The sequence below is a fragment of the Penaeus vannamei genome, chromosome 17, assembly GCF_042767895.1.
Source record: "Penaeus vannamei isolate JL-2024 chromosome 17, ASM4276789v1, whole genome shotgun sequence".
Lineage (NCBI taxonomy): Eukaryota > Metazoa > Arthropoda > Malacostraca > Decapoda > Penaeidae > Penaeus > Penaeus vannamei.
In genome coordinates, this window is record NC_091565.1 from 42,645,884 (window position 1) to 42,660,883 (window position 15,000).

Below are 15,000 nucleotides of genomic sequence, written 5' to 3' on the forward strand. Positions count from 1 at the left end.
CCCATCTATCTATCACCCTATCCATCCACCCCTCTATCTATCCACCCATCTATCTATCTACTTATTTATCCACCCATCTATCTATCACCCTATCCATCCACCCATCTATCTATCACTCTATCTATCCATCCATCTATCTATCACCCTATCTATCCACCCATCTATCTATCACTCTATCTATCCACCCATCTATCTATCACCCTATCTACCCACCCCTCTATCTATCACCCTATCTATCCACCCATCTATCTATCTACCTATCTATCCACCCATCTATCTATCACCCTATCTATCCACCCATCTATCTATCACCCTATCTATCACCCTATTCATCCACCCATCTATCTATCCACCCATCTATCTATCACTCTATCACCCTATCTATCCACCCATCTATCTATCACTCTTTTTATCCACCCATCTATCTATCTACCTACTTATCCATCTATCACCCTATTCATCCACCCACCTATCTATCACCCTATCTATCTATCACCCTATTTATCCACCCAGCTATCTATCACCCTATCTATCCACCCCTCTATCTATCCACCCATCTATCTATCACTCTATCACCCTATCTATCCACCCATCTATCTATCACTCTTTTTATCCACCCATCTATCTATCTACCTACTTATCCATCTATCACCCTATCCATTCACCCACCTATCTATCACCCTATCTATTACCCTATTTATTCACCCCTCTATCTATCACCCTATCTATCCACCCATATCCATCCTATCCATGCGTGTGTGTGTGTGTGTGTACATCTGTCAGTTTATCTATCTATCTATCTATCCACCCATCTATCTATCACTATCACACCGTAGCGACTGAGCCCTTAACCCGGGCGCGTGCAACCAGCATCTCCTCCGCTGCAAATGTCTTCTTCAATTGTTGCATTTCGGTTGCAATCATTGCTGAGTTCTGGGCGTACTGTTATGGCAAGGAATGGCGGTGGGGGGGTGGGGGTGGGGGAGAGGGGGTGAAGGGGGTGGGGAGGGGGGGGAGGGGGTGAAGGGGGCGGGGAGGGGGTGAAGGGGGTGGTGAGGGGGGGAGGGGGTGAAGGGGGTGGGGAGGGGGGGGGGAGGGGGTGAAGGGGGAGGGGGGGGTGAAATTGTAATTGGATCGCTCGGCCTCTCTGGTGCTGTTGCAATGGTGTGTCTGATGTTGCAGAGGAAAATTTGGGTTGGCGTTGCAACGTCTTGGAGGAGTGGTCTCTGTGGTGGGGGTTCTTAGATGGGGTTCGTTTTTATGAGATTTATCATTATTATTTTTTTTTTGATGTGGTTCGTTGTTATGAGATTTATTATTATTATTATTATTATTTTTAGGTGTGCTTCGTTTTTTCTGAGATTTTTTTTTTTTTTTTTTTTATAGATGTGGTTCGCTTTTTTCTGAGGTTTATTTATTTGTTATTTTTTTATTGGTGGTGTTTCTCTTTCTCTTTCGTCTATTTTCTTTTTCATTTGTTTATCTATTTGTTTTGTATGTCTGTCTTCATCGTCCTCCTTCTGTCTCCTGTTCTTAAAATTTCTTATTATCATTTATTCTTTCTCTCCCCTCTGTCTCTCTTCTTCTTCTCACCCACTCTTCCTCTCTCCTTCCCTCGTTTTCATTCTACCACACTCTCACCCCTTCCCTTTCACCCCCTCTGCCTCCCCTTCCATCCACTCTCCCATCCCATCCTCCCCCCTCCTCTCTCCCCTCCCCTTCCCCCTCCACCCACTCTCCCTCTCCCGTCCCATCACCCCCCCTCCCCATCCCCATCCCCTTCACACAATCTCCCTCCCCTCTCCCATCCTCCCCTTCACCCCCTCTTCTCCCCCCCTCCATCCACTCTCTTTCCCCTCTCCCACTCTCCCTTTCCCTCTCCCACAACCCCCCTCCCCTTCCCCTCCCACTCCCCCTTACCTCTTCCACACCCCCCTCCCCTCCCCCTCCCCTCCCCTCTCCCCTTCCCCTCCCCTCTCCTACATCCCCCTCCCCCCTCCACCCTCTCCCCCCTCCCCTCTCTCCCCTTCCCTTCCCACTCCCCCCTTACCTCTCTCTCTCTCTCTTTTCAAACGTTTCAGCGGAGCCGAAATGAGCCACAACAAACGTTTGCCGTGAAGCTCCATTACGGATATTAATTCCAGCGCCGCTATTTCTGCGCTTAATTATAGAGGCCGTTTTCGAAATCTAATTAGACCCTCTTTATTAATGGTAATCATGTGGCGTGTACTGTGTTAGCTCTGTTTTTTTGTGTGTGTGTTAAGTGTGTTCGGTTAATTGGAGTGAAATTTTTGATGTTCGGATAAATGGAAATTTAAAGTGAATCTGGAGGTTATTTTATTTTGTGGAGATACTTAAGTGGAATTAGGAGTTATCTTTTTTATTGAGAATTACGTAAGTGTGATTATCAATTCATGAAATATAAATAATTTTCACCATTATAGTTACTGCTGTCAATAACAGTGAAAAAAACACTATCATTGATAAAAACAGTAATGATGATCACAAAAGAATAATAACAATAATCAGATATAAAAACAAACCAATATGACAATCTTCAGTCAATTTCTATGACAATTCCTTCGACTACCACAAATGACATTCATTGTCATTTCACTTTCCTCATTTCACCGTCGTAACTCAGTATCATTTACTATCCTCACTCTCCTCTCCTCACTTCACTGTCATCTCATTATCCTCATTTCACTTCCATGACTTTACTATCATCACTTCACTGCCACTCTCCTTTCACGAAATCAACTTCATTACTTCATCATCACTCCACTTTCATCACATTGCCTTCGTCACGGCATCACCACTGTCCTTTCACCCTCTCCACTCCCCATTCATCATTTCATCACATAATCTTCATCACACTACTTTCAGCTCTTCGCCAACACCACTCCAATTTCATCACATCACAATCATTCCAGTTTTATCACATCTCCTTCATCATTTCATCACTACGCCACTCCAGTACCTTCACCACTCCACTCTTATCACCTCAGAATCACTCACTTCATCACATTACCACTACACTTGAATAGTTTTACTGTTATGACTCCACTTTCAGCAGTACCAATTCACTTTCATTCAAAATGATCATTCTACTTTCACCACTTTTCCGCATCATCACCACTTTCATAATTTCAAAACCCTAGCTCCACTTTTAATACTTCAAAATCATAACATCACTTTCACTTTTTTTCCCCATCACCGCTTCATTTTCATCACTTCAAAATCATGGCACCACTTTCATCACTTCAGAACCATAGTTCCACTTTCATCACTTCAAAATCATATCTCCACATTCCTAACTTCAAAACCATAGCTCCACTCCCACCACTTCAAAACATAGTCCCACTTTAAACCCCTTCACTCCATCACCGCTCCCCTCTCCACCACTACTTCCCCCCACCATCCCCTTTGCCCCCATCACCTCATCCACTTACCTCCTCTGTCGACCGGCACTGGTGAAGCAAATCACAGGTGTACTTCTTGCACTGCTCACTCAACTCCAGGTAAGTGTCTTTGAATTCGTTCTCGACCCTTGCAAGGCGCTCCAGTTCCCACGACAGCTGTAAAGAGGTCATAACGGGATCATTGCGAGGTCATTGGTTGCAGGTCACGGTGCGGGAACATGTATTTCGTTTTCGTTATTATTGTTCATGTTTTCTAGCGTTTTATTTGTTTGTTTGTGTATCTATTCATCTCTATTAAATGCTTTATTGTCATTTATGTTTTCTAGAATCTTATTTAATTATTCATGTATCTGTCTATTTTTTAATCATTTATCTATTTATTCTTACTTTGGTTAAAATATGCGTTTGGGTGGTTTGTGTGGGAGGGGGGGGGGAGGGAGGGGGAGGAGGGTGAGGGATGGTGATTATAATGGCAGAGAATTAAAATACTAATAAGGACCATTAATATAATCATTTTCATCATCATTACCATAGTTTTTTTTTATTGCTATCATTATCATTCTTATTTAATGATTATCATGCGCAGTAGCATCCTGGTCGATATCACCAGGATCATTATCTTATTACTATCATTATCATTATTATTATTATCTGTTGCTATCTTTAGTCTCACCTTCTTTATTATAGATAATTTCCACTCGTCACCCAAATCGTTTACTGCTTTTATAAACAACTAGAAAAATTAACAACTATTGAATATTCACCGAAAATATTTACCCATAAGATTTTCCAACGGACCAAATTCTTGTATAAAAAGAAAAGGAAAAGAAGTCTCGATATACACACATTCTCTTGTTGATAAAACGTTGAAGAAAATCCGAGGGAACAGATTGTTCAGCACTAAAACGTACCCTAACCTGTACTTTTTCTGTCCATAGCCATAACGAAATCATTCAGTATCTACCGTAGTTGGCCACGGTGCATATACTGTAATACCCCATAACCACACCCGTAACCCGGATATAAAATAACATTGATAGAACCCCAACTATGGGAACTGTTTGGTATGTAAACCCATATCCAGATTCACTCAGGGTCTAAGAGGTCTATTCACTATGAGGGTCTGGATATCACTTCTACTCAGAAATGTAAACTATTGGATAGTTTCAACACCTTCAGACTATGTATGTATCTTGTATGTAGTCGGTATTGCTTCTACAATGGGGCTTGCTACCGAACATCCCTTCTACATAATACCAGTTAGATGTAAAGGTATTCACACAGGTCCATATTATCTGTAGTATGTGAATTTTATCGTATTTCTGGACACGTACTTAAGGTTCTTTGTAAAATATGGCCACATCTATAAGGACTGAGCGAGAACACATTATTACTGTATATACTAAAAAACAAACAAACAAAAAAAAAACAAGCAAGCAAACAAACAACAAAAAAACAATGGCCAAAGACCATTTATATATCGAATCCAACATTTTGCTGATTTTTGACAAGAAAGGTACTGGTCACACACACACAAGACGAAAAAGGAGGAGGATGAAGAAGAAGAAGAAGAAAAAAAAACAAAAAAACAGAGAGGAGGAGGAGGAGAGAGAAGAGCAGGAGAGGGAGGAGGAAGAGAAGAAGACGAAGGAGGAGGAGGAGGATGAAGAAGAAAAACAAAGAGGAGGAGGAAGAGAAGGAGTTATTCCATCCAAGAAAACGAGACACAGTACAAAAAGCAGAAAACAGTGGAAAGAAAAGAAAATTACTCCATATACCCAACCCTACGTACCTTAAATACAGCTTTAATAGGACCCTCGACCTTAAACGAGATATACAAACGAAAATATATAAATAAAAGATAAAAGGCAGAAACGAGGACGCGGTACCGTGTGAATTCTGCCCAATACCAATCCCAAACTATACCAGAAAAGGGGATGCCAACCACGCCCACCAAACCACTAAGGGCTGCATCGAAAACGCCCAAGTCAAACCAACACGAAAGGGAATAAAAACATTAGTTCCTGGACCATCAAAGGCAGGCGAGAAAAGGGGTAACTTTAGCATTCCAAAACGCACACACACACACACACACTCTCACTCTCTCTCTCTCTCTCACACACACACACTCTCTCTCTCTCTCCCTCCCTCCCTCTCTCTCTCTCTCTCTCTCTCTCTCTCTCTCTCTCTCTCTCTCTCTCTCCCTCACTCTCTCCCTCCCTCCCTCCCTCCCTCCCTCTCTCTCTCTCTCTCCCTCTCTCTCACACACAGACCCCACATCCACGTACCCTGAAGGCGGCCAGGATGGGGTCCTCGGAGGTCAGGGAGATCCAGGCCGGAGAGGCGAGGGCGCGGTAGGTGTGTATCCTTCTCATGCTGTACCTTAGGGAGTCCGAGTGGAATCCTTCGGTGCACTGGCGGCAGGAGCACGACAGCGGGTGTGGCTTGTCGATGTAGGCCCCTGGCGGAGGAGGAGAGGAAGTGGCTTCGGGTTAGTGGTTGGGTGGGTGGGCGTTGGGGGCTGTGGCTTTGTGGAAAAGTGGAGATTATTATGACAATTATTATAATTATTTACTTTTTTAATACATATAGATACGCGCGAAGATACACACACATGCAGACACACTCGCGCGGGCGTACATGCTTGCAGGATTCATGCTAAACAAATTGTAAATGAAACAGCGAATGAAAAAACGCGAAAGCAAGGGCATATTTCCCCCCCCCCCCTCCACACACACACACAAACACGTACAGTCACGTACAATATAAAAGACAAAATTCCTCATGTTAAAACGTCATGTTTCATAAATTAAAAAAAATAGTTCCATTCTTTCCACTTCACTTCTCAAAACTACCAATGTTCCACAAACACAAACCAAACCCCGCGATGCCTCCATTCGTAACAATATTATCCGAATTTCCCCGCAAGGATCGGGAACCGTAGCCCTCACCAACGCAGCGAAAACCTTTTTATCCGATCTTCGCCGCGGAAACGATTATACAAATTGACGTTAAGGGAAACTCACCTTACGACTCGATAATGAGGACAACGAGCCTCGTAAAGGTCATAAAGGTAATCGTAAACGGAGAAACAATATTCATAAGTTTGAGAGGCTGTCGGAGTGCGGCGCGAGTGCAACTTGTGCATCTTGTGCAACTTGTGCATCTTGTGCAACTTGTGCAACTTGTGCATCTTGTGCAACTTGTGCATCTTGTGCAACTTGTGCAACTTGTGCATCTTGTGCGACTTGTGCAACTTGTGCAACTTGTGCATCTTGTGCAACTTGTGCAACTTGGGGCTTGCGGAAGAAAGTGGGGCGCCTTTCTTTGCGGGAAAACGGTCTCGCACATCAACGAAACTTCGCGAAAAATGAGATTTGAGAAGAGAGAAGAGGTCTCGGTCTCGCACATCAACGTAACTTTGGGAAAAATCGCGAAAAATGAGATTTGAGAAGAAGGAGAAGAGAGGTCTCGGTCTCGCACATCAACGTAACTTTGGGAAAATTTGCGAAAAAGTGAGATAAGAAAGAGAAAATGCCATATGACCACAATTCTACAATTACTTGAAGTGCTTTTGATTTTTTTAAAAGGATGACGTGATTCGAAGATTAACACAGTATTTTCTATCTTTGTTTATTTTCTTTTATTTCTCTCTCTTTCTCTCTCTCTCTCTCTCTCTCTCTCTCTCTCTCTCTCTCTCTCTCTCTCTCTCTCTCTCTCTCTCTCTCTTCCTCTCTTCCTCTCTCCTTTTTACAAATTTTAACACCATATGAAAAAAATACCCCCCCCCCAAAAAAAAAAAAAAAAAAAAATCCTACCACAATTACCCTAAACATTTCTATCACCCCCAAGAGATGACGTCATTCGAAAGCTTTAACACAGTGCTAACAAAATTTAACACTCCATCCCCCTCCTTCAGCGGTCGAGAAGAGTGAGTGACCGCACGTGACGAATCTCGAGGATCTCGTTTTCTTTAAGGAGGTTGACACATACAAAGAAAACGGGAATTTGTAGTGTATTGTCCAACGGTTTCCCGGAAGATTCTGCGAAAGTAAACGTCACTTGTAGAGGATATTGGGACGAAGAGGAAGAGGAAGAGGACGTGGAGGAGGAGGAAGAGGAAGAGAAGGGGAAGAGGAGGAGAAGAGGGGGAGGAGGAGGAGGAAGAGAAGGGGAGGAGGAGAGGGAGGAGGAGGAAGGGAAGGGGAGGAGGAGGAGGAAGAGAAGGGAGGAGGAGTAGGAGGAGGAAGAGAGGGAGGAGGAGAGAGAGAGTGTGGAGGAGAAGAGGGAGGAGGAAGAGACGGGAGGAGGAGGAGGAGGAGGAAGAGAGGGAGGAGGAGAGAGAGAGTGTGGAGGAGAAGAGGGAGGAGGAAGAGAAGAAGGAGGAGGAGGAGTTACGAAGAGGAAGAGGAGGAGGGGGAAGAGAGGGAGGAGGAGGAAGAGAAGGGGAGGAGGAAGAGGAAGGAGGAGGATGAGAGGAAGAAGGAAGGGAAGGACGACGACGATGAGGAGGAGTAGAGGGAGGAGAAAAGGGAGAGGGAGGAGGAGGAGAGGGAGAAGGAGGAGAGGAAGGGGGGGGAAGAAGAAGAAGAAGAAGAAGAAAACTAGAAGGTGGAGGGGAAGAGGGAGGAGAAGGAGGAGGGGAAGAAGAAGAAGAAGAAGAAGGAGAATAGAGGGTTGAGGAGGAGAAGGAGGAGGAGGAAGAGAAGAAGAAGACAAGAGAGGGAGGAGGAGGAGTGGGAGAAGGAGGGAAGGGAGGAGGAGGAGAGAGAGGAGGAGGGGGAAGAGGAAGGAAAGAAGAAGAAATAGGAGGAGGGGGACAAGAAGGAGGATGAAGTAGAAAAACGGAGAAGGAAGTTAAGGAGAGAGAGGAGCAGGAGAGGGAGGAGGAAGAGAAGAAGACGAAGAAGAAGGAGGAGGAGGACGATGAAGAAGAAAAATAGAGAGGAGGAGGAAGAGAGGGAGGAGGAGGAGAGGGAGGAAGAGGTGGATGAGGAGGTGGAGGATGATGAGGATGATGAGGAGAGGAAGGAGGAGGGGACGAAGGGACGAAAAGGAAGAGGAAAAGGAGGAAGAGGAGGAGGAGGAGAACGGGAAGAGTCAGAGGAATAAGAGAAGTGAAAAGAGAAGAGGAGATATGAAGATGAGGAAAAAAATGATTGACGTAGAAGCAGAATGAGTGAAAGCACTCCCAGTCTGCCCCCCTCCCCCTCCCCCCCTCTCTCTCTTTCTTTCTCTCTCTCTCTCTCTCTCTCTCTCTCTCTCTCTCTCTCTCTCTCTCTCTCTCTCTCTCTCTCTCTCTCTCTCTCTCTCTCTCTCTCTCTCTTTCTTTCTCTCTCCTGTCTTTCTCTTTTCTCTTCCTTCTTCTCTCTCTGTTTCTCTGCCTCTGTTTGTCTGTCTATCTGCCGGTTTGTATTTGTGTGTGGGGAATAGATAGATAGATAGATAAATGGATAGATAGAGATAGACAGACTGATAAATGGATTGATAGGTAGATAGATGGATAGATTGATAAATGGATAGATATATAAATGGATAGACATATAAATAGAGAGACAGATAGATAGATAGATAAATGGATAGATAGATAGATAGATAGATAGATAGATAGATAGATAGATAAATGGATATATGTATATACATATATATGTAAACATATATATATATATATATGTATATATATATATATATATGTATATATATATATATATATATATATATATATATATATATATATATATATATATATATATATATATATATATATATATATATATATATATATATATATATGTGTGTGTGTGTGTGTGTGTGTGTGTGTGTGTGTGTGTGTGTGAGTGTGTGTGTGTGTGTGTCATATATATATATATATATACATATATATATATATATATATATATATATATATATATATATATATATATATATATTTATATATAGATAGATAGATAGATATAGATATATATAGATATAGATAGATATATATATAGATAGATAGATAGATAGAAAGTTATATAGATAGATAGATAAATGGATAGATAGATTTGATAGCTAGAGAGACCCGCCTAACCCGAGACATTCCGATCCTCAAATGACCCAGAACGACCTGATCCTTCGGGCGCCAACCCACCCAGCGAGGAGCGATGCAAACTATTCTCTTTGATAATTAATAAATCAGTATGCTACGTGTTTAGTCAATTTGTCATGCATATCTCTTTTAATTAGAAGTCATACCACATTCAGTATTCATTGGCGCGGATATAACACACACAGATATACACAGATTCTCTCTCTCTCTCTCTCTTTCGCATTAATTCTCTCTTTCTCTTATTCTCTCTCTCTCTCGCTCTCTCTCTCGCATAAATTCTCTCTTTCTCTCTCTTTCTGTCTCTCTCTCTCTCTCCCTCTCTGTCTGTCTGTCTCTGTCTCTCTCTCTTTCTCTCTCTCTCTCGCTCTCTCATTAACCCTCTCTCTCTCACTCTCTCTCGCCCTCTCATTAACCCTCTGTCTCACTCTCACTCTCTCTCTCTCTCTCTCTCTCTCTCTCTCTCTCTCTCTTTCTCTCTCTCTCTCTCTCTCTCTCTCTCTCTCTCCTCTCTCTTTCACCCTCTCTCTCTCTCTCTCTCTCTCTCATCATCTCGACATCTATCCTCCCATCTATCTGGCTTCTATTCTTATTATGTAGAGAGAGGTGGGGGGGGGGGGGGGGCAGAGAAGCATGCGTATGGGGGGGGGGGTGATTTCAAAATGCTGGAACACAATAAATTCGATGAAAAAAAACAAACGAAAAATCCATAATATGAAACTGAGCTGTCTGGTACAGTTTCCATTTGTTATTTAATGCCTGTAATTATTAGATTCGGATCGGTTTGGCAATAATTTTGCGAAGCGAGAATTCATGTTATGTTGCCCTTCTTTAGTGTCCCTGTTTACCAATAGAGGAACTTGAAGCTGCACAGTTGTTTATTAATCTATAAATTTGGAAATGTTTATATTACACACTCTCTCTCTCTCTCTCTCTCTCTCTCTCTCTCTCTCTTTACCTCCCTCCTTCCTTCCTTCCGTCTCTCTCTCCTTCCCTCCCTTGCTCCATCCATCAATCATTCCCTGCCTCCTTACCTCCCTCCGTCTCTTCCTCGATCCTTCCTTCCTCCCTCCTTCCCTCCTTTCATTCCTCTGCCCTTCATTTCTTTTCACTCTCCCTTCCTCCTTCGCTCCCTCCCTCACTAAATATTCCATCCCTTCTCCATCTCTCTCCTCCTTACTCCTTCCTCCCTCCCCTCCCTTCCTTCCTCCTCCCTTCCTTCCTTCCTTCCTTCCTCCTTCCCTCCTCCCTCCTTCCCCTCCCTCCCTCACTAAATATCCATCCCTTCTCCATCTTCTCCTCCTTCCTCCCTCTCTTCCTTCCTTTCCTTACCTCTTCCTCCCCTCCCTCCCTTCCTTCTCCTCCCTCCCTTCCCTTCCTTCCTTCCTTCCTTCCCCTCCCTTCCCTTCCCTTCCCTCCTTCCCCTCCCTCCCTCACTAAATATTCCATCCCTTCTCCATCTGTCCCCCCATTCATCACCATCTATCTCATTCCCCCTTTCACTTTCGCTCGCAGAATGACAGCGCCAAATACCAATTCTCCAATAAATGCATTGTCTCGGGCGCAAACATGATAATCACCTCATGATCACATTTCCTAAGACAATTGCCAAGAAAAAAAAAGAAAGAAAAAAAGAAAAGAAAAAAATTAATACCCTTTCATTCCCCCGACGAAAGACACGGTTCTTTCGAAAATGAACCTTATGGTCTTCGATCATAAAGGTCGTAACTCTCTCTCCTCGGTGAATGGGTGGGTTTAGCACATGTAATTGGAAGATTGATCATGCGTGGGGGGGTGAGGGAGGGGTGAGGGGGATGGTGAAGGGGGAAGTGAGGCTTAGGGAGGAGGAAGAAGGAATGGGAGGATGAGGAGGAGGGTAGGAGGAAGAAGAAGAGGATAGGGAGGAAAAAGGGAGGAGGAGGAGAAGAAGGAAAAGGGGAGGAGGAGTAGGAGGAGATGAAGGAAGGGGAGAAGAAAGAGGAGAAAGAGGAGGAGGAGGAGGAGGTGGAGAAGGAGAAGAAGGAAGAGGAGAAGGAGACGAATGAGGAGGAGGAGGAAGGGGAAAATAAGAAGGAGGAGGAGGAAGAGCAGGAGAAGGAGGAGTAGGATGATGATGAAGAAGAAGAGGAGGAGGAAAAAGGGAAAGAAGAGATGGAGTAGGAGGACGAGGATGAAGATGAAGAGAAAGAAGAAGGAGAAGGAGGATGAGGATGAGGAAGAGGAGAAGGAGGATTAGGAGGAGGAGGAGTTATAGAAGTAGGCGAAGAGGAGTAGTAGAAACAAAATGAAAGAGAAAAGAGACGAGTAGAAAATAAGAATAAGAATAAGAATAAGAATAAGAATAAGAATAAGAATAAGAATAAGGATAAGAAGAAGAGGAGGAAGAAGAAAAAAAAGAAGAGGAGGAAGAAGAAGAAGACGAAGATGAAGAAAACGAAGAGGAAGAAGAAGAAGAAGAAGAAGAAGAAGAAGAAAAAGGAGAAGAAGAAGAAGAAGAGGAAGAAGAAGAAGAAGAAAAAGAAGAAAAAGAAGAAGTAGAAGAAGAAGAAGAAGAAGAAGAAAAAGAAAAAGAAGAGGAGGAGGAAGGAAGGAAGAGAGGAAGAAAAGGATCCGCCGCCCTTTGATTCGGGATCGGATCCTGCGCCGCCGATACAGCAGGAAGATTTGTGACTTGAAAGGCGGAGGAAAGGCAATAAAGAGGAAGAAAAAGGGAAGAGGAAAGGGAGGAAATTCGGCCGATTTCCGCGATCTGAAGGAGAGAGATGACAGGAGACGCCGAGCGATTCCAAAGAAAATTTCAGTTTATGTATATATATATATATATATATATATATATATATATATATATATATATATATATATATATATATATATATATATATATATATATATATATATAGGTATATGTTTATATAAATATTATATACATATATATATATATATATATATATATATATATATATATATATATATTTATATATATATATATTTATATATATATGTGCATATATACATATATATATATATATATATATATATATATATATATATATATATATATATATATATATGTATACTTATCTTTTATATGCATATATATATATATATATATATATATATATATATATATATATATATTTATATATATATACATATACATATACATACACACACACACACACACACACACACACACACACACACACACACACACACACACACATACACACACACACACACACACACACACACACACACACACACACACACACACACACACACACACACATATATATATATATATATATATATATATATATATATATATATACGCATATGTATATCTATCTATCGATCTTTATATATTTACACAAGCACAATCACGCACGCACACATGTGCACAAATAAACACACACACACTCCAAACCCGCACAAAACCGCACAGCAAGACGAGACAAAAACAACAGCAACATAAACAACACTTGCCTCGTGACAGAAACAGCTGAAGAATCTCGAACTGGTTGCAATGAGCAGCAAGGATAATGGGAGAGATGTTAGGGTCAAAGTCGCTTGACTCCTCTCCGCCAGCACGTACCTGCGGGAAGAAAATGCTATACTCTTTCTGATGGCGAGGAGGAGGAGGAGGAGTAGAAGGAGGAAGAGAGGTTAGAGGATAAAGTGGAGCGGAGAGAGAGAGAGAAGGAAGGAAGAGGGAGAGGGAGATGGAGAGGGAGAGAGAGAAGGATAGAGAGAGAGAAAAGATAGATAGATAGATAGATAGATAGATAGAGAGAGAGAGAGAGAGAGAGAGAGAGAGAGAGAGAGAGAGAGAGAAATATATTGATAGACAGACAAAAAGATAATAAATACATGGCAGACAGACAGAAAGATAAATAAACATATAAGGACAAACAGAAATAATAGTAATAATAATAATAAAAAAATCATCTTACATAAAGGATATGTCATTTCTCCGGGATTTACGGTAGAAAACTTTGGCTAAATCTTATGCGAATTCTATCTCGGCAAAAAAAGCGAAAATTTAAAGCCAGCAATTACCCAGTGATTGTATAAATGTCTAAAGCCTGCAAACTTTCAAGGGACAATAGACTTTATAGTCCCGCCATTTAGGGATGACTTTCCCTTGTTATAGCGCTCATTAAGCTGTTAAAGGAAAATTTTGTGTGTTTTTTCACATTTTTGCGAAAACTGTTACCATTATTGTTATAAAAGTTACCACCGTTATCATCATTCTCATTGTTATAATTATTATCATTATTGCTATCATCTTTATTATTGTTATTATTACTATTATTATCATCGTCATCATTATCATTATTATTACTTTTATCATTATCATTATTATTACTTTTATCATTATCTTTATTATTACTTTTATCATTATCATTATCATCATAATCATCATCATTATTGTTATGATAATCAATATTACCTTATCAATATCATTATTATTGTTATTGTTATTACCATTATCATTATCAGTATCATCATGATTATCATTCTTATTTTTGCTGTTTTACTATTGTCAATGTTATCATGATGATATTGATAATCAGTATCACTATTATTGTTACTATCTTCATTATTACATCATCATCATCATTATTATAATCATTATTGTTATTATTGTCATTCTTATTGTCGTTATCATTAATATCATTATCATTAATATCATTACTATCATTATCATTATCATCATAGATATTATCATCATTATCATCTTTTCCATTATCATTACTACCATTATCCTTATCCTCATCATTATTGTTATTATTATTGTTATTATTAGTAATATAATCGACTCTATCATAATTAATTATCATTAATATTGTTACTGTTATTATTACTATTATTATTGTCATTATTATTGTTATTATTATCATTATCATTATTATGATTATCATTATCATTATTACTATAATAATAATAATAATAATAATAATAATAATAATAATAATAATAATAATAATAATAATAATAATAATAATAATAATGATAATGATAATGATAATAATAATAACAACAATAATAATAATAATAATAATAATAATAATAATGATAATAATAATAATAATAACAACAATAATAATATTATTATCATCATTATTATCATTATGAATATTACTCCCATGATAATCATTACTATTACTATTAGTATCATCTTTATTATAATCATTGTTATCCTCATTTATTTAATTCCTTCACGACCCTCCTTTTCATTAAGTATTTTTTAAAATGTATATAAAAAATATATTGTTTTTTTTTTATCTTCCTCTTCTTTTTTTCGCTGAAACTTTCCCTTTATTTACGTTTTTCTCTCTTTTATTCTCACTTTTGTTATATTTTCGTATGCCTTTGCACTCTCTTTATTATCCTTACAATCTCGTTTTGTGTGTTTGTATCTTTCTGTTTCCTGCTTCCATCTTTCTCTCCATTTCTTCCAAACCCTTTTTTATTCTTCTTTCATTTGTT

General features: G+C 40.2%; 1 protein-coding gene across 1 annotated transcript in view; it reads right to left on the minus strand.

Moving 5' to 3' along the window:
* The window catches only part of LOC113828459 (transient-receptor-potential-like protein), a 110,085-nt gene that overhangs the window by 8,897 nt on the left and 86,188 nt on the right, over positions 1–15,000 (minus strand). The window contains exons 4-6 of the mRNA XM_070132561.1: positions 12,994–13,102; positions 5,711–5,883; positions 3,453–3,578 (exon numbers count right to left, since the gene is read on the minus strand). Of these exons, the coding sequence (XP_069988662.1) occupies positions 3,453–3,578; positions 5,711–5,883; positions 12,994–13,102 (408 nt within the window). The remainder of the gene's footprint in view (positions 1–3,452; positions 3,579–5,710; positions 5,884–12,993; positions 13,103–15,000) is intronic.